This window comes from Odontomachus brunneus, unplaced genomic scaffold (genome assembly GCF_010583005.1).
Source record: "Odontomachus brunneus isolate Ranch 3 - 2012 unplaced genomic scaffold, Obru_v1 Obru_scaffold_014, whole genome shotgun sequence".
NCBI classification, from domain to species: Eukaryota; Metazoa; Arthropoda; class Insecta; order Hymenoptera; family Formicidae; genus Odontomachus; species Odontomachus brunneus.
The window spans coordinates 1197195-1223178 of NW_022639464.1; the positions used below are offsets into that span (position 1 = coordinate 1197195).

The 25984-nt window shown below is 36.0% G+C and overlaps 1 protein-coding gene across 2 annotated transcripts; it reads right to left on the reverse strand.

The window, feature by feature from the left end:
- Positions 1–4847: 4847 nt before the first annotated feature.
- On the reverse strand, positions 4848–24443 carry LOC116841229 (glycine receptor subunit alpha-3). Of its 2 annotated transcripts, none has more exons than XM_032808917.1 (9): positions 24196–24443; positions 21990–22128; positions 20170–20245; positions 17102–17279; positions 15646–15872; positions 14084–14166; positions 12684–12995; positions 11158–11363; positions 4848–6041 (listed from the first exon to the last, which is right to left on the reverse strand). In XM_032808917.1, exons 3-9 carry the CDS (start codon positions 20241–20243, stop codon positions 5865–5867), a joined length of 1257 nt encoding a protein of 418 aa, XP_032664808.1. In that variant the 5' UTR covers positions 20244–20245; positions 21990–22128; positions 24196–24443; the 3' UTR covers positions 4848–5864. The 2 variants fall into 2 exon arrangements, with proteins under 2 accessions (XP_032664808.1, XP_032664806.1); XM_032808915.1 differs by having other exon boundaries at positions 21990–22250.
- Positions 24444–25984: the final 1541 nt, after the last annotated feature.

Genomic DNA, 25984 nt, shown 5'->3' on the forward strand with positions numbered 1-25984 from the left:
GCCTCTTAGAATGTTGTGAGGAAAAGGCACGAGTACCCTTGTGTGCAAGATCATGGAGAAGTCCCTACGAAGGACACGTGGCCCGGCGTTTCCGCGCTTTTGTGATTTTAACCACAAAAATAATTAGAAAAACCATTATTTTAGTAGTTATTAGAAAGTGTTATTAGAAAGATGGTTCTTCTAATTATTTTTCTGGTTAAAGTCACAAAAAAGTATAGTTGACGCCGAAAGCAACTATATTTTTCTCTCAGGTGTTTCTAGAATGTCAAAGACTAAGGAGGATGCCAATATAATTAAGCATTTTTACCTTATACTATTTAAAGTTAAATATTCAAAATTTATAAATCTTGATCCATAACAACTTTTATATGTTTTAAAGTCGAAAATCTTCGTTGAAGGTCAGACAACGAGTCGTCTTGAATCGGACACGATCGGCGAGATCGCGGAATCCCGACAAGATTTTCAGATGGCTCGCGACAGTTGCAGTGAGATCCATTTGTCTTATAAGATACAATATTCAGTAGAGTAGATCGCGCGCGACACTTCTACCGGGGCGACGATAAATCAACGGCGAGTGGACATTCGGACAGGCGACCGATGTATCGCGATAAACAATTGTATTATACTCCTTAATGGCTAATTAAGCGCGGCGCGTCGGTGACATGTGTCACGCGCAGGCGACGGTGCGTGGAACGTCGCGAAATTAACGTCGGCGTTTCCTCGCGGAAGCGGCAGACCCAAGACAAGGTGGTGGCGCCAGGTCGCGGAATGCAGAGAGAAGATGAAAAGCGAACGTGAGTGGAATATTTCGGACGCGACGTGCCGAGAAACGGGGTGGTAGGGGGGACGGTCCATTCACCGGCGCATCCGACGACAATTATATGATTCCTTATGTGAATGTAATTATTCGCGCGACGCGGGCGTGGCTCGCCGCGATTAATTGCTCTTAGCTAAGTAATTGCCGGATGATGAGAACCGACGGCGGCGTGCACGTAATTGCGGGCGATTAAAAGAGGGGCGAAAGGGCCGCCTCCATTCACATCGGGATTGATCGTTATTGTACGTCAGAGGCATCTGGCGCCACCCGTTACATGGGTGTAAAAGAAATTACACGAACGTAGCTCTGACGCACGCGGCTTTCGGATCTGTGGCGAGAAAATAGATTAGAAATACCTCGATGTGCGGACTGGAATGCAAATCCGCAGAATTTGATCCTTGGATTTTCATCGGCTCACCTCTCCTCGCTCGCTTTTTCACTCTTACGTTTGATCTTGTTAGTAATATTGTCAACACGGAATTTGTCGAGTGATCGTCTGCCAAGTAAATAACTTCATGAAAATGATTCGTACACGAAGAGAATTTTACAGTGAAAATTACTGCAGAATTTTGTAGACAAATTTCCGGGGTAAGTTGGTCACGTGTCAAGGTTTTACTATTTACGATTCATTGGACAACTGAATAAGAAAATTGAAATAATACTGATTAATTATATAAAAAGAACAAGAAGATATACAAGGTGTTTGATGCAAGACAACGTGACAAAGATAGATTAACAAATTGAACAAAAAAGTTCTCTATCATTTTGCAAATGATCATTGCAGTTATTAATTAAAGAAGATTAGTACAAAGCATATCGTGCAAAGCATGTAATTCAATATTTTTGAATGAATAACTGAGAATCTATATGATCATTTGCAAAATAGTAGAGGACTTTTTTGTTCAGTTTAACTTAATATACAAACATGGCGGCAGACGTCGCCATCACAACTCATCTACCGTATGGCGTGTGATTATTTACGAATTTTCTTTAATTAATAACTTAAAGTTTTACGTGATTGTTTGAAAAATAGTAATAAAATTCTCTTCGGTAATATTGGATAAATATTAGACAGTAATTAAAATTTCTGATCGGTTAGTGGCTATTTCCTGAGTTAGGAAATAATGTGTTACTTGTAACGTCGTTACTTTTGTTTGATAACGATAGTTACTTTTTTCTGTTTGTAACGGCAACGGTAATGTCATTATATTTTTACAGTAACGGTAATAAATGGTCAACTGTTACTTTTATTATTATTTCTATTCAATAGATGATGCGATGATCGCGCGCTGATAGCATGTATTAGGTATTCTTGATTGGATAGAAATATCTCGATATTCGCTGGAAGACAATACGTGGTTTTATCTTATTTATATAAAAGTGATTGCTAGCGCAAAGAAGAATTTTATAATTTAGCTATAAAAAATTTTTAATAAATTTAATAATAGGTATACTCTTAGTATAATTCACTTTTATAAGAAACTATTGAATAAATATATTACACTAAATACACTTACCTATTATTAAATTTATTAAGAATTCTTAAGAGTCAAATTAAAGAATCTCACTCTGTACCGAAAAAAAGTTTTGTATAAAAAATAATAAAAGATAAGAAAAAAATTAAATTCATAAAGATATATTAGTTTTCTAAGTCAGGATTGTTGACAGTTTCAAATGATTAATTTTTTTTAAATAAATCAGCTGCTCTAAAAATATTAATTTAAGCTTAAAAACAATAATTTCATTTTAAAATAAATTCTCAATAACATATTTTATTTTAGTATTATAAAAATGTAATAGAAAAGTAATGATTATCATTATTTTCTTAATAATGGTAATGATAACAAGTTATTTTTTTACGAAAAGTAACGATAACGATAAAGCGTTACTTTTTTGAAGTAACGTTCCCAACTCTGGCTATTTTTTAGTTTATTTTATTATTATTTATTATTATTTATTATTCGGAGTAGATTGACATTTTGCAGTAATTTGTTATTCTTTTACATCATATATGTTACTTATATAAAATATCAGAAACTGAAATGTGCTATTAAAAAATTTGTTATGTTCCTTAGCAAAATAGGTCTTACTGACAGTCTATTCCTGCGTTACTAGAAAAACATAGTAAATTTGAAAAAGATTTCTACAGAAAGGAAGCTTTAATATTCTTTTTGCGTAGCGATCCACCCGCGAGAAGATAAGAGATTTTCTCGGTATCTCTCGCCACAATTAGAACACTTTCGCGCGTTCGACGTGGCCTAATTAAATCCCACTGAGTCGTGTTCGCGCGCGACTTGCGCGCTGAAAGTTTCATTTAATCATCCAATTAATAAGTTCTACCTGATTAATAATTTTATTAGCCGGGAACGCCGTGAACATTACTCGCGGAGAGTGATATAACGACGCGAGGAAATGCCGGAGCGAGAGAGGGAAGTCGCACCGCGCGAGAAGGGAAAGGGAATTCCCTTTTGTCATCCTCGTTGCTTTCAGCGCGCGAAAACCCGGCCGCATTACGGTAACGCATAACTGGTAATGACGGCAACGGAATGGAAATGATTATTGAAGAGGCTTTACGCATGCCGTTATCCGGGCCCCTTTTATTTCCGTCTTTTTATATCGCCCGGCATATCGAGATTGTATTACCCGCGGGAAACTCTATGTATACAGTGATAAGAAGAACATAAGAGATCTCTCGATTGGAATAATACCGCAGCGTGGAGGACCTTTTGTGTTGACGGATATTGACTGCGCCATATACAGTTCGCAGTGTATATTCGACCTACTATCCGTAGAAAATTTAATCCCCTTTCGCGGAGAACGAAAATATTTGGAGAGGCAAAACGCGGCGAGAAATTTTGCGAAATCTTCCCGAATGCCTTTTCACAGACTTGTCAAAAATGCTCATCCTCATAAATGTCGACTGAGAAATATGTAAATTCGTTTGGATATTTACCCGACAGTTACGTTTACGGTAATTTAATTGTTTGTCGGGCAGCTACGCATAGAGTAATTACATTATACGTTTGGTCGTTATCTTTGATAGTTTATTATGGACATCGTTAATAATATCATTCATCGATTGTGGACTACAGTAACGAAAATTCGAGTACATTTGGCGGTTAATGCGACAATTACATCAAGAAGTGTGAATTAATTCGATTGAATTATTCTCTGGCGTGACGCGTCGGTCGCGCATGAATTTACAAATTGTTGTTAATTATTTTTAATTGTTGCCGTTAATTGCACATCCGTTGCGACATTTGTTGCGTTCGACTCTCTCTGTGTTTTATCGTATTTTGCATTGCAATGTCGGGCTCATTGATCCATGGTGTGAGAATCCGTCGCGAATTTCCGGAAAATTGCTGCGCGTAGATCTTCGAGTAAGAGAATTTGTGTAAGGATGACCTGTGGAGATTGTTTTCGAGCGCTTGAAAGAATAAGAGAGAAAGAGGAGGGAGGGGGAAGAAAGAAAAAGTAAAGCTCTCTAACACACACGGAGCTATTGCATACAAAGGTTTTGAATTCGAAAAAAAGCAAACAAAAAGAAAGCTATTTACAGCGGGACGTTGCGTCGCTCGGACGAGGAGCGCCAATACACACGCCGTGTTTATTACTGCACGAGGCTGCGGAGTTCTGCCGCAGTAGTAACACTCCGTGATGCGTCAGACAGCACACGCCACTCACTCGGGGCCTGGTCTTTTGTGTAGCTTTCATTTAATGAAAGTGCATTCTGCTACCTTCATCGATAATTAAAAGTGTTACATTAAACATTTCGACGCGTGTAATATGCAACCTCTGAAAACTCTGTCTCGATGCATTACATATTCTATTATATTTCATGGCAGAGAAAGAGATGAATATTATACAGAGTGTGCCAGCTCGATTTCATAATCTTTCATGACAACGTAGAACGGATTGAGAACAAAACAGTCCAGCATTGTTTTGTGAAAATCGCAATAATGAGATATTAATTGTAGAAGATTGTGAATGATCACGCATCATATAGTATATGAACTATAGTGGCGACGCACAGTGATGCGAAGAACCTATTTTCATGGGAAAAAATTTTTCTTCTTGCAAACCAAAAATATAGTTTCTGAAATATGATAAAATGTATAAAATATGATGAAACATGATAATGTTTCTGAAATATGTTTCTGAAATATGATGAAATATGATAAAATGTATAAAGCATACAATCTTTTTTATCAAATACCGACTTAATAGTTCCGGAAATTGAAGTAAATCAAAAGAATTGTTATATGAGTAAAATCGAACTTATATTAAAGGCTCATATTCTTCATAGTAAATTAGTATGCAAACATTAGTAAATTAGTAAAAGTTGAGTTCATAGCTTAAGAATATCTATACTATATTATTCTTCTAATAAGCTAATATCGGTTCTCATATGTCTTGATACTTTTTATGTACACACCATAAACCAAATTAGTAATAAATTTCATAAAAAAATAGAATTGTTTACTTATATCACGTACAATAAGTTACACTGTGTTAATAATATATTTTTTACAGAACATCATCTTGACTAAAATGCGGGACGTGTGTTGAATAAATTGAATTAAAAATTAAATCGGTTAGTATAAAAATAAAAAAGAATTTTTTACATCTCGTATCAGTGACATTTATTTCTAAGTATTTCTCACAATTTATTATGAGAATGTTCTTTTTTTTAGTGTATCATGTAACAACCACGCGAACACCGATCGCTTCGACTTGCCACATTTTGCCAACCTATATATTTCCATACATTTTGAATATAAGCTACCTATACATGCTGGCGAGTCCCGTGACATATTCTCGATATAAAAACGCGTGCATTTAATCCCAGTTTTACTAAACTCTTTTATTGTGCCGTATTTTACACATAATATATTTTACAGGATACACAAACACCTTCGGCCTATCTCGCGTCTCGGCGCATTTATTGCTGTGCCCCTCGCGACACTTTGCTTTCTCGTGAATCGAACTCTAAAAAAATGGTGGGTTTTTTCGAGTCAGGGGCGTGCGTCTCGCTCGCCGACTTGCGTTACAGGAAGGTGCTCCAGTAGACGACGTTGAGGATGAAGAACGAGAACGGGAAGAAGAATCGGGAGATCTTGTCGATGTAAATGGCTGTGGCGCGTCCTCGACAACATTGCTCGTACTGCACCGTCGGCGGCCTGTTCGGACTTCTGTTTCTCTCGGCGTCTGGCCTCATCGGCGTCTGCAAGGTGAAATGAAAATCGTGTTATGCAGAATGCAAGAACAATAAACGGAAATCACGACGATGGGAAGTCAATTCATGCGTATATTCCTTCCTCTTACGTTCTTACCTTCTTTGTATTCTACATGGAAAATTATTGGTTGAATTAATCTGAAATCTTAAGGGGATGCTGAAGCTGAAAGCTGAAAACCGATAGAACACTGACATTTTTCTACAAAGTTTATGTGCATTGGTTACACAGAATTACAAATGCTTTTACGCAATAAAAGTATGTGCAAAAATAAATAGGAACATTGCTTGATATGTGACGAAAACGGACAAAACATTTTTAATGTAAAATCTCAAGCTGTCAGTTGGCGTAATCCAAAATATTCGTCTAATCCAAAAATTCCGCAGCTTGTACATGTCGAAAATGTGGATGCTCCAAACAGAAAAATTTTGAAAAACATTGCTCTATCTTTGCATCTCCATTTGGAAGCTTAAGAATATCGAAAAAGTTTGCAGAAAGATTTCTACACATGTATGGTTAGCTTTCCGTTGAATATGATAAAACAAAGCAACATACATTCATGTAAGTTCTGTATATACAAGAAATACAAAAAGGATAGCGTGATTATGTTAGTGACAATCATCTCTGCATTATCGACATTGTTCGAGTTCGTCATCGACTCCAGCATCCCCTTAAGGAAATGTTGAAGTCGATGACGAACCTGAAAAATGTCGGTAACGTAAAAACGATCGTCACTAACACAGTCACGCTATTCTTTTTGTATTTTTTATATATATGGAATTTAGATAAATGTGTGTTGCTTTGTTTTACTATATTCAGCGAAAAATCTAACCACGCATGTTTAGAAATCTTTCTGTAAATTTTTCTGGTATTTTCAAGCTTCTGAATTCAAATGCAAGGATATAGCAATATTTTTCAAAATTTTTCTGAGTGGAACAAAACTCGCGTTCTGCATATACAAGCTACAAATCTTTGCTTTCAGGAGAATATTGATTTTAACTGACAGCGTCTGACAGGCAGGTTTGCAATAGAAATGTCAACTCTAGAATTTTTATCATTTTTATCATATATTCGACTCAATGCTTCAATTCATCTTCATACGTATTTTTATCATATAAACGCATTTGTATTTCTTTGCAGCCAATATAAACTTTGCAAAAAAAATCAGTGTTTTGTCCGTAAAGATTTCGACTCCATCATCTCCTTAGCCAGATTGCTTGGTGAGAAATGAACGATCTATAATTCTGACTAAAGTAACCAGACAAATTTGATTGAATGCGGCAATTTCGGTGAAAGAAAATCTTGATTACTCTGATGAGTTTTGAAACCGGGAACCTCTGGATTGTACGGAAAAAAAACAACTCGGTTAGTGTAACGAGATTTTCTGTTACTTAGGGACCAGATGAAAAACTCGGTTGTAGAAACAGAAAGATTCCTGCACTCAGCCAATTGCACTTAGTTATCTCAACTAAGTTTTAATGCAGATGAATATTCCGACGAGTGTTTTCAGTCACAGTAACAAAGATATTATTTCTCGTCAGTGAGTTTTTCACCTTGTCCCCATTCAGTTACATCAACTGAAATGCTTTTTTTCCGTGTATTAGTCGGGTGTCTTACCCGTTATGTCATTTCTCTAAATGATGAATCTGCTATATGTTGTCTACATATGTTGCAACCAGAGCATAATTATATAATTGTCCAAAAATATAATTTAATGTCACAAAAAGTAAATAATTCGTGTGAAAATTATGTTCTGCTGCAGTAATTTCTTTGTTAATTTAATTAAAATTGCGACACAATGCTCGTGCACGAGGAGCGGCAAGACGAACTCTGCAAGGTTAATTATTTATAAATGCTAATGCTCGATTCAGGCGTAGATATTGGATATTGGAAGATATTGGATTTATGGTGAGAAAAAAATACTTGAAAATTTATTTGTGAGTTATAAAGTAGATTTCTGAGAAGCAAAGTTTATTTCTGTGAAATAAAGTTTATTTTTGTGAAACAAGCTTTATATACCACAACTAGATGTTCAAGTATATTTTTTTTAGTGTAGATTAGATACGCGCAGCAATTAATCTATAACTGATGTTGCACCTAAATATTTTGGAATATTTAACAAAAATTCTTCAAGTTTCTGGAATATTTAACAAAACTCCATTCAAAATTCTTTTTCAACCAAATATATTATATTAATTCAACCAGGCATTTTTTCTGTGTACAGTTAACTTTCGTTAAAATTGAAATTTATTGCTGTTATAAGGTAAGTGCACGAATTATTATTACATATTATTATTACTCGTGCAATAGTAATAATAAGTAATACAAATACTAATATTGTGTTATTAATAATAATAGTAAATTAATAATGATAAGCAATACACACATATCATTAATAATAAAAATTTCATCAATGACAATAAGAGTAACTCACATATTATTATTACTAATAATAGAGTATATTAGTATAGCAGTTTAATGAAGCAAAACATGTATTATCGTTACTTGGGGCGCACTGATCGATCGTTGCACGAGAATGCGAGGTCATCCTCGAGATGGGAGGAGACCGCGTGATAATTACGGGAACGTATCTAAAGCGTGAAGCGTAAAGCGCAAGTTTTGCGTGCAGCAGCACAAATGAACAACTAGCGAACACAAACGCGACACATGTTCCGCAACAATGCAATAACGCGTTTTATCGTTATAATGCTGCATGTGAGAGTAAACCGTCGCAGTGACGCGGGCAAATATTACGGCGGATGTAATGAAAGCGGCGGGATGCGCTTTCTGTGTACATCGCGCGGCGAATTGCAAAGTCGCCGTGTAAACCATCGCGCGGCAAGGTGGAGGGAACAAATATATTTCTCTCCCCGCGAGGACTCTCCTAGTAATAGTGTGGCGGGCGAATGCAGCGCGTCGCGATAAAATAAAACTTGGGAACTTGCTCGGCGGCGAAGTTGTCGGGGAAGTTACTCGTCGCGCGATACGAAATAGTAGACCGGGAGAGCGGTTGCACTTCGAACGGCGATACTTCGCCGCGCTTTGCACCGCCGATGCCATTTGCCGTGTAACATTCGGGCAGAATCGGAAGTAAACTCCGCGTCTGTAGGAGTACCGCATTAAATAGAGAAGAGACGTTCTCGACTACAAAGTCGGGCACGATCGAGGTCGTAAAATCTCATTTTGCTTGGTGTCTCTTTCATCTCGAATCAAAGCGATGTAACTATACGTAGTAGTTGAATTGAGAAGCTTGAATCTCAAATAAAAATAAAGTGATTCTCAGATTTTTTCAAAATTCGAATAGATGTTCAAATGTGCGAGTACTCAGTGTGCATTGTTAAATAAATTGCTAAGTTAAATTTGCGCGCAATCGCAAACACGAAGAGAATATTATGGTTTTTCTTTTATATGAATTTTTTTTAAATTTTAATGTGTTTTCATAGAGTGCAGGAATACACCATCAGTAATGTGTGTGTGCAAAGAAGTAAAATATAACGAAGATCTTTACTTTATACTTTGACATTTTAATTTGGCACACTGGGACTAAGAACGATCTCACAGTTGGCCGATTTTGCCCTTTTTACATAACAGGCAATTGAAACAGCTCAGTTGTATTGAATTCTTGACTATTAGCATCCTTTTTCAATGCTGATATTAATATCCGCCTTTTTGTCAGGCATTCCTGTAAAATAAAACTATATTTAACAAGAAAATGTAAAATATGTTATCGAAAATTCAGATAAGACAATTCTAACGGGGTGGAGGGGATGGAAACATACTCGTCAAAAAGATGAGTATTAGTAGTCCAGGGCTGATATATTTGTACTAACTATAATTCTTTCTTACGCGTGAACCGAAAAGTTCTCACGCGTGAAAGTTCTCATTCTGCTAGTTTGTGGGTAACTTAAAATTAAAAATTAAAAGTCGGGGCGAAAATGATTCCAGTGCCAACTTAGAGCCTATTTTGCTAAGAAACATGGTAAATTTTGCTAGTAAATATAGTATATTTTTAAAAAATAGTCTATTTTAGTTTCTGAAATATAAATAGCATACACGGAGAGAACACCAAGAACGTCATTTGCCTAATATGGTTGCCATAACAAAATATTAGTGTCATTTTTCGCCCATATTGTAGTACTCATAATACTTTACAAGTGATACATTAACGTTCTTTACTGCCTATCCATGTGTTTGAATATACTCTCAGTGCTATGGTGCAACTAAACTCTACGCATCTCTTAACCATAGTGTTTGTTCTGCAGACCACAACAGAGAGACACAGCAATATTCCTTTAATTCAGGCTATATATATGAGGATACATCAACTGAATATTATATATCATAGGAATTACAGCTGTGAAAACTGTAAAGATAAGCATGTAATAACAACAACTTTTAATACCATATTTATTTCGTCTGAAATCACATAAATTTTCTCTTTAATTAGAATATGTAGATATAGTAATTATAATAGTTTTCTATAATAGTTTTCGTGTATAAGAAAAGTAAATTACTGCAAAATATTGATCTTTATTCCTCCTATTACAAAATTCCATAGTAGTTTTTATTATAAAATTCTCTCCGTTTATAGACATGATTATTTGGGTTTTAAAAGAGGTTTTCACTGGTGTTATAATTGAAAATGTTAAGTAAGAAAATTAATCCGGATTTTCTGAAACGTTCTAAATATGAGTTTTTATGAAATGTTTCTTGTGTTTGTTTTCATTTATTTATTTATTGATATTTTATAATATGTTCAGATAAATTTTTTTATAAATTAAGAATTGAAAGTTTTACGGGTTTCCTTTCCGCTTCATTTATTAATTGAAGTGACATAACTAGACATAACTTCATGCTTTATCTCAGCGATTTTTACGGCTCTACGAGCGTCGATAATTTATGACGGTCGCGGTTTACAACGGGACATGGTTTGTTCTTGGCGTTTTTATTTGACCAAGCGATATCGTCCGAGACAGAATGAAATCGCGTTGCTCACGTAGCGACGGGGCCGTGTGTTTTGCTTTATCTCGGCTATCAATTTCGCGAAGCTTGCGGAGCGTCCAACAGAAAACAATAAATACCGCGTCACGCTTTTTCCCCGTTTACCTTGAAGTCGTCGATGGCCTCTCGAAGATCCTCATCCGAGTAGCCTTTCATGGCCTTTGTGGCGACTGGTCCCATGTAGTTGTTCACCACTGCGAATTCCATCAAGGAAAGGAAGACGAACACGCTGCACGAGGACATCCATACGTCGATCGCCTTCACGTACGACACCGGTGGCAGAGATTGCTGGGACTGCGTGTTCTGTGTGGCTAAAAGAAGGAAAAATGTTAACTCTCGACCTCATCATACCAGTTTGAATTGATCAACATGATCGGAGCCGTCACTGTCTCATTTTATTAATAAATTATTCATTAATATTCATGCGTGAAGCAAAGAGTATAATTTTAATTTTAACTCTAATTTGACATTGGGGTAATTTTTGACTGATTTTTAATTTTGTATTACCCGTAAATTAGTGAAATAAATTAGTGGAAAATCGGCTCACGCGTTAAAACAAGTTATAGTTGATGGAAATATGAAATTTAAATATAGTTTTCAATTACTTATTATGTAATAAAAATATAAAGTTACCATAGGATTGTTTTCGACCTCAGTGAAGTATCAAAGTGTAAAATAAAGGTGATTTTTCGTTATATATTTCGATTCTTTACAGTATTGCTCTTAAAATATAATATATAATTTGAAAAAAATGTAGATCTCGTAGACAGCAAAAAGAAGATTTTCGCGTGTCAATATTAAATTAATATTAATTTTCATCGGTGATTATTAAGAATTTAAATCACGATATTATATAGGAAAATTTAATTTGCTGGAAGTAGTACATTTGACAACTAAACTTGGACACTAATACATCAACTAAAATTAAACAACTAAAATTGGAAACTAATGTATCAACGTTAATTATAATTTATGATACGATATTAACAGCGGTACATGAAATTTGATATCAAATTATTAAATAGGATAAATGTATATGGAGATAATAATAGCATTGCACGAGAAATCTCGTTATAATCGCGATATTCGTGCAAGTTTGAAATCGTACATATAATGTGGTGATTTCGATGAAAAGTTATACATGAAAAAAAGTCTCGTCTTTTCATAATTGCACACGTCAACGTGAAGTTCATTCGGCGCAATGATACAAACGAGACCATAGGAATCAAATATAATTAAACGACTTTCGAAAATTATTATCGGTCTGAGCGCAGTTTCGACGCTATTTTATCATTTGCGTATCGCACATTTTTCATGATTATCGCGAACAGAATCATTAATAATATTATGGATCATTAATAATATTATATCGAATTCTATTTAATATATCATATATTAGGTCGAATTTCATTTTACTTCTGTATTATATACCGCGCACACGACTTCGATTACGAGTTATTTCATTTGGTTTCGGCTTAATACCAGTATCGGCAAAAAGGCCAATAATAGTGGTAAATTACAGCTTGGCGACGTCGCGTGTACAGCTGCAACAAAGCCTCATCCTAATCGCAAATATCATGAATAGTCACCGCGATGTGGCAATGGGTGTAGACGGAGGGGTCGCGCTTTACCGAGGGTCAGCAGTGACGTCACGCCGAGAGTGACCCGCGCCGGGATGGCTTCCGGCTTGATCCAGAAGGCGATCCAGGACATGACGACGATCAGGGCGGACGGGATGTACGTGTGGAACAGGTGATAGCCCAGTCTCCGGCGCAGATTGAAGACAATCTGTATGCACGTGAAGTTTCCTGTCGAGTATTCGATCGTACAGTCGGTGGTGTAGTTGTTCGATATGTCGAGCTGCGGCAGCTCGATCTCCGGATTAACCACCAAGGGGTCCGTCGTATTCCACAGGAATATCAGGTCCTGAGTCGTGTGCGAAACTGGAATATGTAATACGCGCAGAATACGAAAGAAGTGCGAATTAAAGAGAGTGCAACGTACATATACAGTAAAAAGAAATTTCCATGAAAAAGTAAATCGAACGAAACGAATCAATACAAATAAATAAATAAATATCACGAAAGATGAGCAAGCGAGTGAGTTATCGATATTGTTTTACAATACTGTCATGTTTCATGGTGATTAAAGCCTCTTTAATTGAAGGGCTTTAAGAATTCTAACATCGTATGAATAATCTTTCAACACACACATTTAAACATTAAAATATTTAAACATTTAAATACACATTTAAAGTATTCAAATTTTTAAACATTAAAATATTTTATAAATATGTTTTCTCGGCTTATTATGCGAAGCCGAACAGTGTAACGACTAGTGCTACCCTCCTTTGCAAAGATACGTGTTATACTGACACCCTGTATTACCGGCCCGACGCGCGCTGGGACTCCTAAGGGCAGGCAACCTGTCGTAATGAGCTGTATGTAGCTGAGATATATATATATATATATATATATATATATATATATATATATATATATATATATATATGAATATGAGAAACCCTATATATAAATCTGACTTGTACAATTTTTTTCTTTTTGTAATGCAGATATAGGTATCATAAACATTTATTACGAAATACTGTAACTCTAGAAAGTGCCAACCCTAGGATGTATTTAATAAACTCTAATCTACTTTACCCTACTCTACTCTCTCCCCCTTCTCTCCCTAACGATGTTTTCTTTGTTTCACATGAACGTGTAGATCTACCTTGATTGTTACGTCACTACAAAAATCAGATCTAAACTTCTTTACAAATTACAGAGATGTAAAAGTAATTGGACTAATTCTTACTTTTGTAATATCTTCTTCTCAATGAATATATAATTTTGTGAGTAATTAAAATCATTATTTATTGCTAGTTACAGCAGCGCTATAATTAGTAATCATTACGAGTAAACAAAGCTCATCAATGCGTCGTGTGTATCTTTCGTGTGAACGTCATCGACCGTAAACAATATCGTGGCTTGCTTGTCGCGACAACAGCTGTTATTTGTTATGTACTCACGGCTCTCGATCATCATCGAGCAGATCTGAGTGTCATGAGGGTAGGATTCGAACTTCATCGCGCAGGAAAGCACCAGTGTCAATCTGAAACAAACGTTGCGTTCCGGTGTACACTTCCGCTAATGTAACGTAACGCAATGGTCCCATTAATCAAATTACACTTCAATCTGCAGCACGAGTAAATTACCCGATAGTCGTTATCCCCACAATTGGCAAACAAATGGTGAAGCCTCCCGTCGCTTTTTTTTATTTTCTCCCTCGACAGCTCGGCTATTCGTAACGAGAAAAACTAAATCCGTATCGCTCGATTGGCAATAAAATTTAACAAAATTGCCGACCACATGGCAGCAACTTGTCCATCCAAGTCCGCCATTGGATTAAATCGTCCACAGGCAAAAATAAACGATGTCGACACAGGGATACGATCGAAAAGCGACACATAGGCACATAGACGCGAAATGCATAATAATCATCGTGATTAATGAACAGTAGTCTTCCATGTAGATAAATGTGTATAAAAATTATTTTTGCATTAATAGGAATTACAGTGAAAAGAAACTAAGAAGGAAACACAGCACGACTGCACTTATCGTGTAAGCAGTAGAGTGCATTTATATACTTAATACTTCACTTACGAGAAGGCTCTTAAAGTTCACAGTAAGTCCTGCAGCTTCTTGTTTTTCTGAGGGCACCAATGTCTGCGTAGCATCGCGCGCGCCCTCATTGCGATAGTTTCGTTCGCGCAGAGCGAAGTGCTTTTATGATAGGGACATGAGGAAAGAGTACGCTAATATTTCTCGAGGCACTATGGACGCTCCTTCTCGAGAAAAGACGTGAGCTCATAGTCGCGATATATCAGTGGCGCTTACCTGCTTCCTGCGGAAAATATCTCTCATCGACATTATTGGTCTTCCTTTGTTCCTGCTCGACATTTACCGACCCGCAGCGCTCAATAGTAACGTCCCGTTTAACGGAAAAAAAAGGATACTTCTCGAGCGCCTGGTGCGAGTATTTCTTCTTAATTACGAGTGTTTTGTCCGTCGCTTGTTATCTAAATAACTCGCGCGCAAGAGTTGCACGTTGAAAGATATTTATGGGAGGGATTTCGTTGGTTTCCTTTTCGCATTTAGCTCTTGACGTTTAATGAGGCGGTAAAAGTAACTTTCCGAAGCCGTGAAAGTTACGAGACGGGGAGATGAAAGGTTTTTAACTAGTACTTTCACACCGACAAATATAATTTTCGCAGTTGCGGGAAACTCGCTTCTCCACCGCGCATTTAGCGCTAAACGCGGTTATTTGATTCCAACTTTGTGTATAAACGCCACCAACTCGCCAATAAAGTATTCTATCGCATTATAAATTTATTCTGCTCCGATTAGAGAGGAAAAGAAGATGATTCTTTATGAATTAAACACTCTCCTCTAATTTTTATCTTTAATAATATCGCTTGTCGACACTCGATATACACTTCTCTCGTGTTAAACGAGATCCATACGTTTACCACTAAATGCAATAATATGCGAATGGCAGAAGCAAATACTGGAAATGTGCATTAAATCTTACTTGGACATGTAGAGCAGCGTCTTGTCGTGATAAAGCCAGAGGTAATGGTTCGGTATCGACATCTCGTGGAAGGTGACCTTCTTAGCGTTCTTGAAGAAGCAGTCGGGCCTCCAGATATTGTGCAGCCAATCCACGTCGAGTATCCTGTAATCCTCGGACATGTTCTCCGGCAGCCTCAGCCGAGAGTCCCGCCAGCTTTGCGCGAGAAATATGTCCGCCACGTACGTCTGTCGCCGTGGAAAAACAACGTGAACAGATGCTGTGTCTCATGCGCGACCGTATGCAGAGGACATAATTATTCTCCCCCGTATAAAAGACCTTCTAATTTAGTGCTTGCTCCCGTGCAAACTACGTGTCCGTCATGAACTTTGAACCGGCAGATAATTTTACGGTCAACTTACGGGAGCGTAAATGTGTTCTCATATTAACACTCATTACGCGAGCTCGTGTTATGTTAACCATTAATGCGTGAACGAGAATGTTTATTCATATATACACACACAATAATATAATTATTATATAAATATGTAGTATATGTATATAATTTATATATAATAAATAAATATATGAATCATGTATAATTTATATGCAATATTAATCTTAACTGCAATATTAATCTTAATATTAATGTTAACTCTTAAAATAAGTAGGGGACCATTCGTGTCTCCGGGCACTTTTAATAACTTCGCATTTCTGCTCAATCGGAATTTTTAAGACTTCATATGTATTCTAAAGAATAAGTTAGCACAGTAAGGATATTTGAGACTCAGTAGTAACAAAATTTGTTAATTATTGTCTGAATAGCAGCCGAAGTAAATCGAGAGGCACGAGTGATCAATTTTATTTACTTAAATTTTATTTACGTAAACTTTTTACTTAAATAAGATTTTGTTATTCTCTTTTTATATTGTATATTTCAATAATTTTTCAAGTTATTTTAATGTATTTAAAAATGATATTTTCGAATTTCAAACTAGACAAACACGAGAATGGTTAACAATATTTCTTCCTATTAATTGTTATTAATTAACGCGCACTTCTCTTAAATATAAAAATCTAAATCTGTTTTTTAAAGAGAAATAACAAAAGTTGATTTCTTAAGCAAAGTTGCCTTTTTCGTAAATTTTGATTAAAGAAAATAATGAAAAAGCCTCATATATGTAATTTTACAACTATATGTATATATAAAAAACAAAATAAGAAGAAAATAGTTTTTGACTGATCTTAATCATGAGAGAGTACAAGAAGTAAAACAAATTTTATACATGTTTTATATATTTAGATAAAGAAGTCTTTAAATTGCTATATCTTATCAAGCATGTTTTCTTGATGTATGTAATTTTAATGTAGAAATAAGTGCACTTTATAGAAATAAAGAAAGTGATCTTATTTGGGAAGAATGTAATAAATGGCCAAACGAATTTTCTGGCGTGGTGCTTATGTCGGTCTCGCTTACCATCGATTCCTCATTTATTGAGTCTAGGCTGAGCACTGTCACGTGAAAATAAACGATGGTGGGCTGCCCGAGGAATTTCGGTGCTCTGTGCTTGTCATACTGCTTCGGATTCAAAGGTAGAATGTCCTTCAACGACAACGAGGCCTCCTTCTTCCTGTATTCATCAAAGTCTAGCTTTCTGAAATATCAAAGACCGCGGGAGATAACTTGCTAATGGACACATCGTTCATATATTCTCCACGTCTTTTGTTAAAGATTATTCTCGACTATGACAAATTGCCTATGATGGAATATCCGACAAATTTCTGCGGCAAATATTTATATGAACGATTGGATTACAAATGACTAGAATGTCTATCAATGAATAAAATTGAAAATTCTACATGTTCAAAAATATTGTCTAAAATGTTTGACGTTAAATGTTTTATATCTTATATATATATATATATATATATATATATATATATATATATATATATATATAAAATGGCAGAAAAATTTTATATTCAGTTTGATTTAATCTACATATATATATGTATATATATATATATATATATATATATATATATATATATATATATATATATTTTGAATATAAAATTTTTCTGACATTTTGCAAACAACTACAAGAAATTTTGAGTTATCAATTAAAAAAGATTATTCGCGATATGACAGATGAGCTATGATGGCGATGCTTGCAATCGTGTACTTGTAGATTGCATCAATTAGAACAAAAAAGTTTTACATGTCATTTTGCAAATAATGTAAATTTTTGAGTTATTAATTAAAGAAAATTAGCGAATGATTGCGCGCAATAATACATAAGAAATAAAGCACTTAGCGTGTCAAATACTCTGTATATATTTTTTTAAGAGAAATCTTTATGTTAAGGAATCAAATAGTTATGTCATTGGTAGCAAAACCTTTGCCGATTAAATTACATGTTATTGTAGATAGCATAACATAGTAGAAAATGTAATATATATGTCAATATCGACGATTGTTGGATTAGGATGTTGTAGACTTGAGTGAAGTTGCTGTAAAATCGCCTTATATCACTATGAAACCCGCCAAGCCGATAATCTGTAACGAGACTCAAGAATTTTCTCGCCTTAGGTGCTATTGGTCTCTAGCTTTTTCCTGGAAATATATCATGCATTGCGTGTAACATGACAAATACAAAAATTTGAATGTTAACGAAATTTTTTATCACCGTCGTGAAAGAATTACTGATCGATAATTAACATCGGCAATGCGGAGAAATAAATTAAATAGCATCGCCGAATATTTTACCTCTCTATTGTAGAATCATCATGAAAAATGAACGATGAATTGACACGATGAACTGTTAATCACTCGTCGTGACAAAAAGGTGGCGCGTCGCCGCTTTTAAAGTTGGAACGCGATCAATTTACAGCGATGGCCCTTTAAAAATTAAACGACAGCTTCCAACGAACGGTATCGTCACCCAATTTTTATTGCAGTGCATCAACGACGCTTATATATTATTCACAGTCGCAAGAACCGAATGGGAGTTGCTGGCAGTTTTATTATCACAGAGTGGACGCAATTTTCCCCAAGCGGGCCAGTCGTCGTAGACGTCACGATCGCTAACTGCGGGACTTTCTTTGCTCAATTAGTGTCTGATTGTGGCTATTGATTAAGGAATAACCGCGTTGCGCGAGACACGACTGCAGAAATGTATACGTGTGTATATATGTGTGAACGCGCGACACGAAATCGACATCAACGTGTTCATGCGCGAAACGTATATTATATCAACGCAACGCGGAGTCTGATGCAAATTACGATGCAATAAACATCATGCTGTGAAACTAGAATGTTCACGTCGAAAAAGCCACGTTGAAATGAAAATGAAAAATCTACGTTCAGGTATATTTCGTCAGACAATTTGAGGAAAAAAGTGAAAAATCTGCTTAATATATATATATATATATATATATATATATATATATATATATATATTTAACTCTCATTTAATTATCTACATTTAACATTTATGTTTAACTAAATTTTCTTCATACAATTAATAAAGAAAATTATAACAATTCTCGGAAGAAAATTTCCTCGAAATTATTTCCTTCCTCGGAACCATTTCCTTCATTGAACCTGCGTTAGACGCGTTCTTACAAATATAATTTGAAGACTGTATATCGTTAATCAAATATGCATAATTTTCTGTAATTTATTGTTGATATTATATGTATTTTAGAGAAAATATATATCTTAGAAGAATATATATTTAGCGTTACACCAATCTAAAATAAAAACATACGCGCCTACTGAAGAGTTAAAGTAGACTATTGCTTAACTCTTCAACGAGTGTGTGGAATTTTACACTCCAGGTTTCTTTTTTTCTAGATTTTATACATAGAAATTTAATTTTTTTTTTTAGTATTCTTCAATACTGTTTTCTTCTTAAGTCTGCTATCTTTTTCTTTAAGCCTATGCTTAATCTATTTTTTTTATAACGGTGTGGAAATCCTCATGAATATCCCTATTCCCTTGGGAAGGGACGGTTATGCTGGACTCTTATCAGCTAAACTCCATCGGGGTGCCTTCCTGGGGCTTAGTAGGGGCGCCAGGGGAACTGTTTGTCACATTACTTCCCCGGAACGTCTTTGCCTAATCTATTACGGTTCTGTTTACGCTCGTGAATTTTATTCAATATTATTTATCCGCAGCACAGCCGTTAAAGTCGACTGGGATATCTTTTACATCCCACGATATTTTTATATATTTTAAGATACGCGCAGTAATGAATAATATTAAACAACAAACCAAAAACCTTAATTTTTATTTAATTTGTATTTAATTTCTGGAGTGCAATTTTTTGTACACCCCCACACCCTTTTACATTTCAAATTTCCACTTGCTCGTTGGAAGTTTAAGAAATGAGAAAAAAGAATCGAAATTTGAATATCTTTTCGCGCTTCCGTTGTTCTTCATCAGTTGAATTGTCGTCGTGACTGAATTTCGGTACGCCAAAGAGATCTCGCGATCCTCCTCGTTTGGCGAGTAAAGGGCGCAGATTTGCGTATACTCACGAGAAGTGCGGTGCGGCCGTGTCAAGCAGGATGTATAAGTAGCAGCATATGATCACCAGCGATTGGCCCGTCATACCTGAAGAGTGAGCAACGAGTGTGAAGAACGATACGGGCAGGATTTGCATAGGCGAGAGGCGCAACGTCGGCTGCAACTCGGCGCGAAGAAAGAGCGACGAAGATGGGCATGCGGCGAAGTATGCTGAGAACGCCATAAAGTATTCAACGGCGCGGAGGGATCGATGAGATCGTTTTGAACTCCCCGGCTCGCGGACATCAAAGGCGCACACCACCACCGCCAGCCCCTTTTCCCAGAGCGGATACGACTCGCCTCCTTCAGCCTCACGTTACACACTCCGACGCGTATAGGTCTATTAATATTGCAACGTAACTGCATAATTAACTCGACTCGCGTCTCTCCCAACCGGTCGTCGATAATTCCGAATTATCGTTCGCTTGCATTGTTCCTGTCAATAACGCGTCGCGTTTTGACGAACAATAAACGGCCAATTCATTACCGCTGACGCGTGCTCGCGATTTATGCTACGGCGTATCGCTCGTCGTAAATTCGCGGGTCCGCGCGCATAATTAAAATGCACACGTGGGTGAAATGTGTAACAATAGCGTGAGGCTGTTGTGTCACGGCGAATTTTTGCTACGATGGCAGACGCGATTTAGGCGCTCTCGTTATCGCAGGGACATTGTTTTCGTGATTCCCGTAGAGGAAAATATCCAAATGTGGGCCAAATACAAGCTACCAGTGTTTTGGCTCTATATAATTTTGCACTCAACTGACAAGCATTTGAATAATTCTTCCAAAGCGTAGCATGTAACAGAATTCAACTGCACGATTTTTGAGCTGGTTCAGAAGTTATATAAGATTTTCTGTTTTCCAACAAGTCTGAAAAGTTACTCAGGTATGTACATTTTACTGTTTTATTATTTAGAAACGTAGATATCATTAACGTAATTGATTATGAGCATATCGAACAGAATTATGCAGGGGCTGAAAAAAGATGATTGTGTATGCGATTTTTGTCAATGAATATTATGAAAGATGAAATAAACTTCAACCTTTCTGTAATTGCACGAGTAATTAGATAATATTTCATTGTGTATATACATATATAGATATATAATGCAAATTTCATCAAATTCCCATGTAACTTGTTTCATGTGTATAATATACAACTACATCAAATATAATGTATTTTGAAATTATGAAGTTAGCTCATATGTGGTCCTCTTAAACAATGTAAGTTTCTCTCTTTTCTGAAAAATTTAGGTAATTAAAAATTCAATTATTTTATAAACGTTTCCCTTACATACCGAAAGAAAAATATCTAAAAATGAGAAATATTTATTTGATTAGTACTAATAACATATTGTACTAATGTATATATTTTTACATTAACGACAAATTTTTTTCGAATGAGAAAATACTATTTTCTCTAAAATCGTTATTTATGAAGAAGGTAATTGTTTATTTTATTTAGATTTAAGTAAATGTATTATTAATAGTCATCAAATAAATATTTTTCATTTTTTAGACATTTCTTCTCTCAGTATAGGCATTGAAGTAAATATATTGCACATATATTCGACCAAAATAGATTTAAACATCCTAAGATATAAAGGAAAAAAGAAGTAGTAGCCCATTGGATTTTCTCCTCTACTGATCGATCGGTCGATTCTACGAAGTCGTCGCAGTCTAAGAACATGTACCGACTGCAAGATTTTGCTGCTAGTTGCGCTTATCGTGTTATTAAATCCTCACGGTCTCATCCACGTGGCGCGCTTTTTCGATCCAATTTTCCACTCACCGATCAGCTGCACATTCTATCGTTCGGAAATCCGGCGAATGCTCGCGACGAGGATCGAACGGAAGCTATCAGCCGCTCGAACGAAAATCCCTCGTGCCGGATCTCGATCGCTCTCAGTCCCTCGTGGATCAATGAGCATCTGAATTACATTTAAACGTGACGTCTCACGAACGAAGCCACCGACGCGGATCGAGGCGTCATTAGTCGCGAATCTTGATGAGCCACGTCGTCGATGTCAATCATCGATCCCAGACGTGGTCCCTTCGAATCATCGAAAGCCGTTCTCAAGTAAATCGGAATTTCACAAATTCGATATCGATAAGTCTCCTCGCACATCTCACGCAAAAGTCTACCATTTAATAATCTTGAAATAAATAATTTCGCTCTGTTCTTGTTCCAGTAAAATTTTATAATCGGCAGTATTCATAGAGCAGTCGGGTCTTAAGTCGAACTTAACTATGAGAAAGTCCACCGACTTATAGCTTAGTCACATACATTAAGAGAAAAATGTAACTATAATCATATAGAGAAATGATTACTATAGATTATGGTCAAGATAACAATTTTTTAGTCAATTGTACTATAATTTTAGTTAAATAAGTGATAATCTTATATACATTACTACTACTTCATCTTGGAACAACCAAAAATATAGTTTAAATATAATTTGACCTCAACCATATTTTTTGATTGTTTCAACACGAAGATAGTAGTAATCACATCCATATGATGTTATCATTGACAATTATAGTACTAAATTGAGTATAGTACTAAAAAATGACTTGAATATAATTTATGATAATTATTTTTCGATATGATTATGGTTACAAATACCAAACATTTTTCTCCCAGTGTAGTGGAAGTTTAAGCTGTTCGTTAAGATATTATTTTGAATCATCAAAAAGTATCTTTTGACAGAGGGCTGTCATTAATTTTTACAATTGTAAAACAAGATACCCCGTAATGTTAAGCAGACGAGATCGCCTCGATTAACTTTTAAATGTGTATACGTCTTTTTATATTATTGAAATCCATTTTCACTAAATAAGATATTGTGCAATAAAAATAAAGAGAATTTGACTCACAATGTAAAAAAATTGCATAAAAAATATTTGAAGAAACTGGAAGGAAAAATTACAATATTGATTTTTTATTCGTAAATTTGAGAAATGAAAACTTGTATTACTTATGTCTATATACAGGATGGTTTTAAATAAACTTTAGGAGATAATAATTCTTTGTTAAAAATTAAGAACAGTTTTTCATATGAATATATTTATATATCCTTCCCTGAAGAGTTACATTCTTCTAAAAAAGAAAATGATTTTAATGAATTAAGTTTTTATTTGTTTTCCTGAAACTAAAAAAAATGTTGGGAAAACTAAAAATGAAATTTGGTGGATCTTTTTCTGACTAAACAGGCTATTTATTAATAGTCTTTTTTAATTCTTTCGTATCGTTATAAGGGGATGAAACTAGCAACCCCTATTCAATTTCTTATTAGAAAGTTTTAACGAGCTGGAATATAATCATTTAAAAATATGCGTTAGAAAGCTTTATTCCTTCAAAAACTTTTTTATTTCCTTTATTTTTTCCGTAAAATTAATAGTTTCCAAATAAAAAATAAAATACATTATCATATACAACACGGTAATCTATCAAATTGCATTTTTAATGAACTTAAGAATGTCTAGTAGGCGGTTGTCAGATTGACAACTTGTTTTGCATTAAAATTTAATTTTTTAACTTTTCCAATATTCGAAAGAAAATAAAAATCAAATTTTCACCTCCTCTTTTGGAAGAGTGTAACTCCTCAGGGAAATAGGAATGTATATGAAAGTTCCCTTTTAATTGTCGACAAAGAATTACCTTCTAAGGTCTCTCACATTTATTTAGAATTACTCTGTATAAGACACTTTGTTTAATGAGTTTAATACACTTAAGCGAGATACTGAAGTTTCGGGCACATTTGCGACTGTGTGAAACCGCTTTTGGCAATCGCACGCGACTTGGGACCCAACTATAAGTAACACACTCTTGCTCGAAGTTTCGCTCGCGATTTTCTCTCTCGTGCCCGGTGACGGCACACAGAAATCCTTTGCCATAAATCGTCTCGAGGAGAATCATCGATAACTGACTGAGCTGCACGTCAAGTAGCCGGAAAAGAACTTTAAACGCGACCGCGGCAGATCTGTCTCTCGATTACCGCTTCTTCTTCTTCTTTTTCCTCAGATTTCCTTCGTCAGGTTCGACCTGAGGCGCGTTAAGAGTCTCGCGTCGACCGCGTTTCGGTTCGTATCCCTCGGCGTGCGAGGGCTGGTCCTTTCACGAACACGGCGCCCGGAGACCTTCGCGAAACCCCAGGAATAACGCGCTACGTCGTCAAATCTGATCGCACGGTCGGTTGGCGAGCCGCGCGTTCGCCACACGTCCGCTAGCCGTGCACGTCCGACTTCTTTGTCGTCTGCACTCGTGGCATGTGGTAATAAACCACCCCGGCGCATGGCCACGTCTCTCTAAGCCAATTTGCCTATCGACTAACTGATTAAGCCCTACTCTCTTTCATCGACAGTCCCGTGCGGCGTCCAAACACAGACAGCTCTGGATTAGACAGCCTGCAATTTTTCAATCAGAAGGACGCCGGAAAAGAAACGCAAGACGGCGAAAGGGGTGGGTAGAGAGCGAGGGTGGAAGCGCATCACACGTTCATCTCGAGCCTCGAATGCGGAATTTAGCGTCAGCGGTACGAGCACGACGCGTATCCACGTCGACAAATACGTAAAATTTACGTAAGAAGAGAATTGCACGATATGGGCTCGGATGATCGCGCATTCATTTGTACAGAGTGCTTTAGTATTTGTTACATGAAATTTGCAGGAAAATCGTTTCATTCGATTTATTTTTTTGGCGAAGGACGCGTAATGTTATTTGAGGCAACTGTTGCTAAGTTGCTTTTTGTATATTTATTAACAAGAGTGAGTTTTGACTTATAAAAATTTATCTATTTACTTTTGAACACAGACATGTAAACATGTTTTTACTTATTTATTTTTATTAAACTTGTAAACTCTACGTATAAAATATGTCATCAAGAATTTCTGTTTGTATATTCACGTATAAATTGTGTTATCTCAATATTCCAAAATAATGAATATGAATCAATGCAGAATAGTGGAAATAACACATTATATAGAATTAATATATACGGACATGTTAAATATTTAACAAAAAACTTTCGATCGATTTCAATACAAATACAAAATGTTTTTTACCGTGTAGTAATTGCATGTGTATAGCATAACAATGCTAATATGAATAATAATAATAATCAGTAGAGATTTTAATTTGGTCTCAGTACGCGCGCGCGCGCGTACACACACATACAGTAGCAAAGTTCTTTTGAACAAAAGTACACGCGGGGAACTTGAAGTCTGAACTTCAAATGCAACTTGCGGGACCGGCAGAAACGCTTCCCCTTCCACGCGTCATTCCCATTCAGTCGTGACCATTCGGTTGGGCGTCAAAGGAAAGCTCGAACAATATTGATGTTTCCTCTCCTGTGTTTACAAAGTGCGAGATCAAAAGACAAATTGTTTGATTTCGCGGCGCGAGTGTCGCGGCTTAGGCGACTTACTTAAGTTCACGCTTTGTCAACATGGAAGAAAAAAAAAACATCAATATAGTTCGAATTCTCCTTTCATTGTCAGCCAACCGAATGATTACGCCTGAAAGAAATGGCGAGTAGAAGGGGAAGCGTTTACCCCGATCCCGGAAGCTGCATTCCAGACTTCACCTTTCCCGAGTGTACTATCGCCTGGAGCATACTTTGGATGAAACTTTCTGGGAACTTTCTGTTCCCTCAGTAACTTCCCCAAAACAGTGAAAATAATTTTTGAATTTTCAAAAATCGATTTCCGAAAGTGGGATCGAGCATGCTTACCTTATCCAGTACTATTACCTGGAGCACATTTTATATTATCTTATTTCTTCAGGAA

What these genes read in the sequence shown, in the direction of transcription:
- LOC116841229 (XM_032808917.1), bottom strand. Translation starts at nt 20,243, where the DNA reads ATGACGGGCCAATCGCTGGTGATCATATGCTGCTACTTATACATCCTG. An exon ending in ACGGCCGCACCGCACTTCTC is followed by an intron (nt 17,280 to 20,169) that starts GTGAGTATACGC and finishes TTGATATTTCAG; the next exon opens with AAAGCTAGACTTTGATGAAT. An exon ending in CTCGATGATGATCGAGAGCC is followed by an intron (nt 12,996 to 14,083) that starts GTGAGTACATAA and finishes TACATATTCCAG; the next exon opens with TTTCGCACACGACTCAGGAC.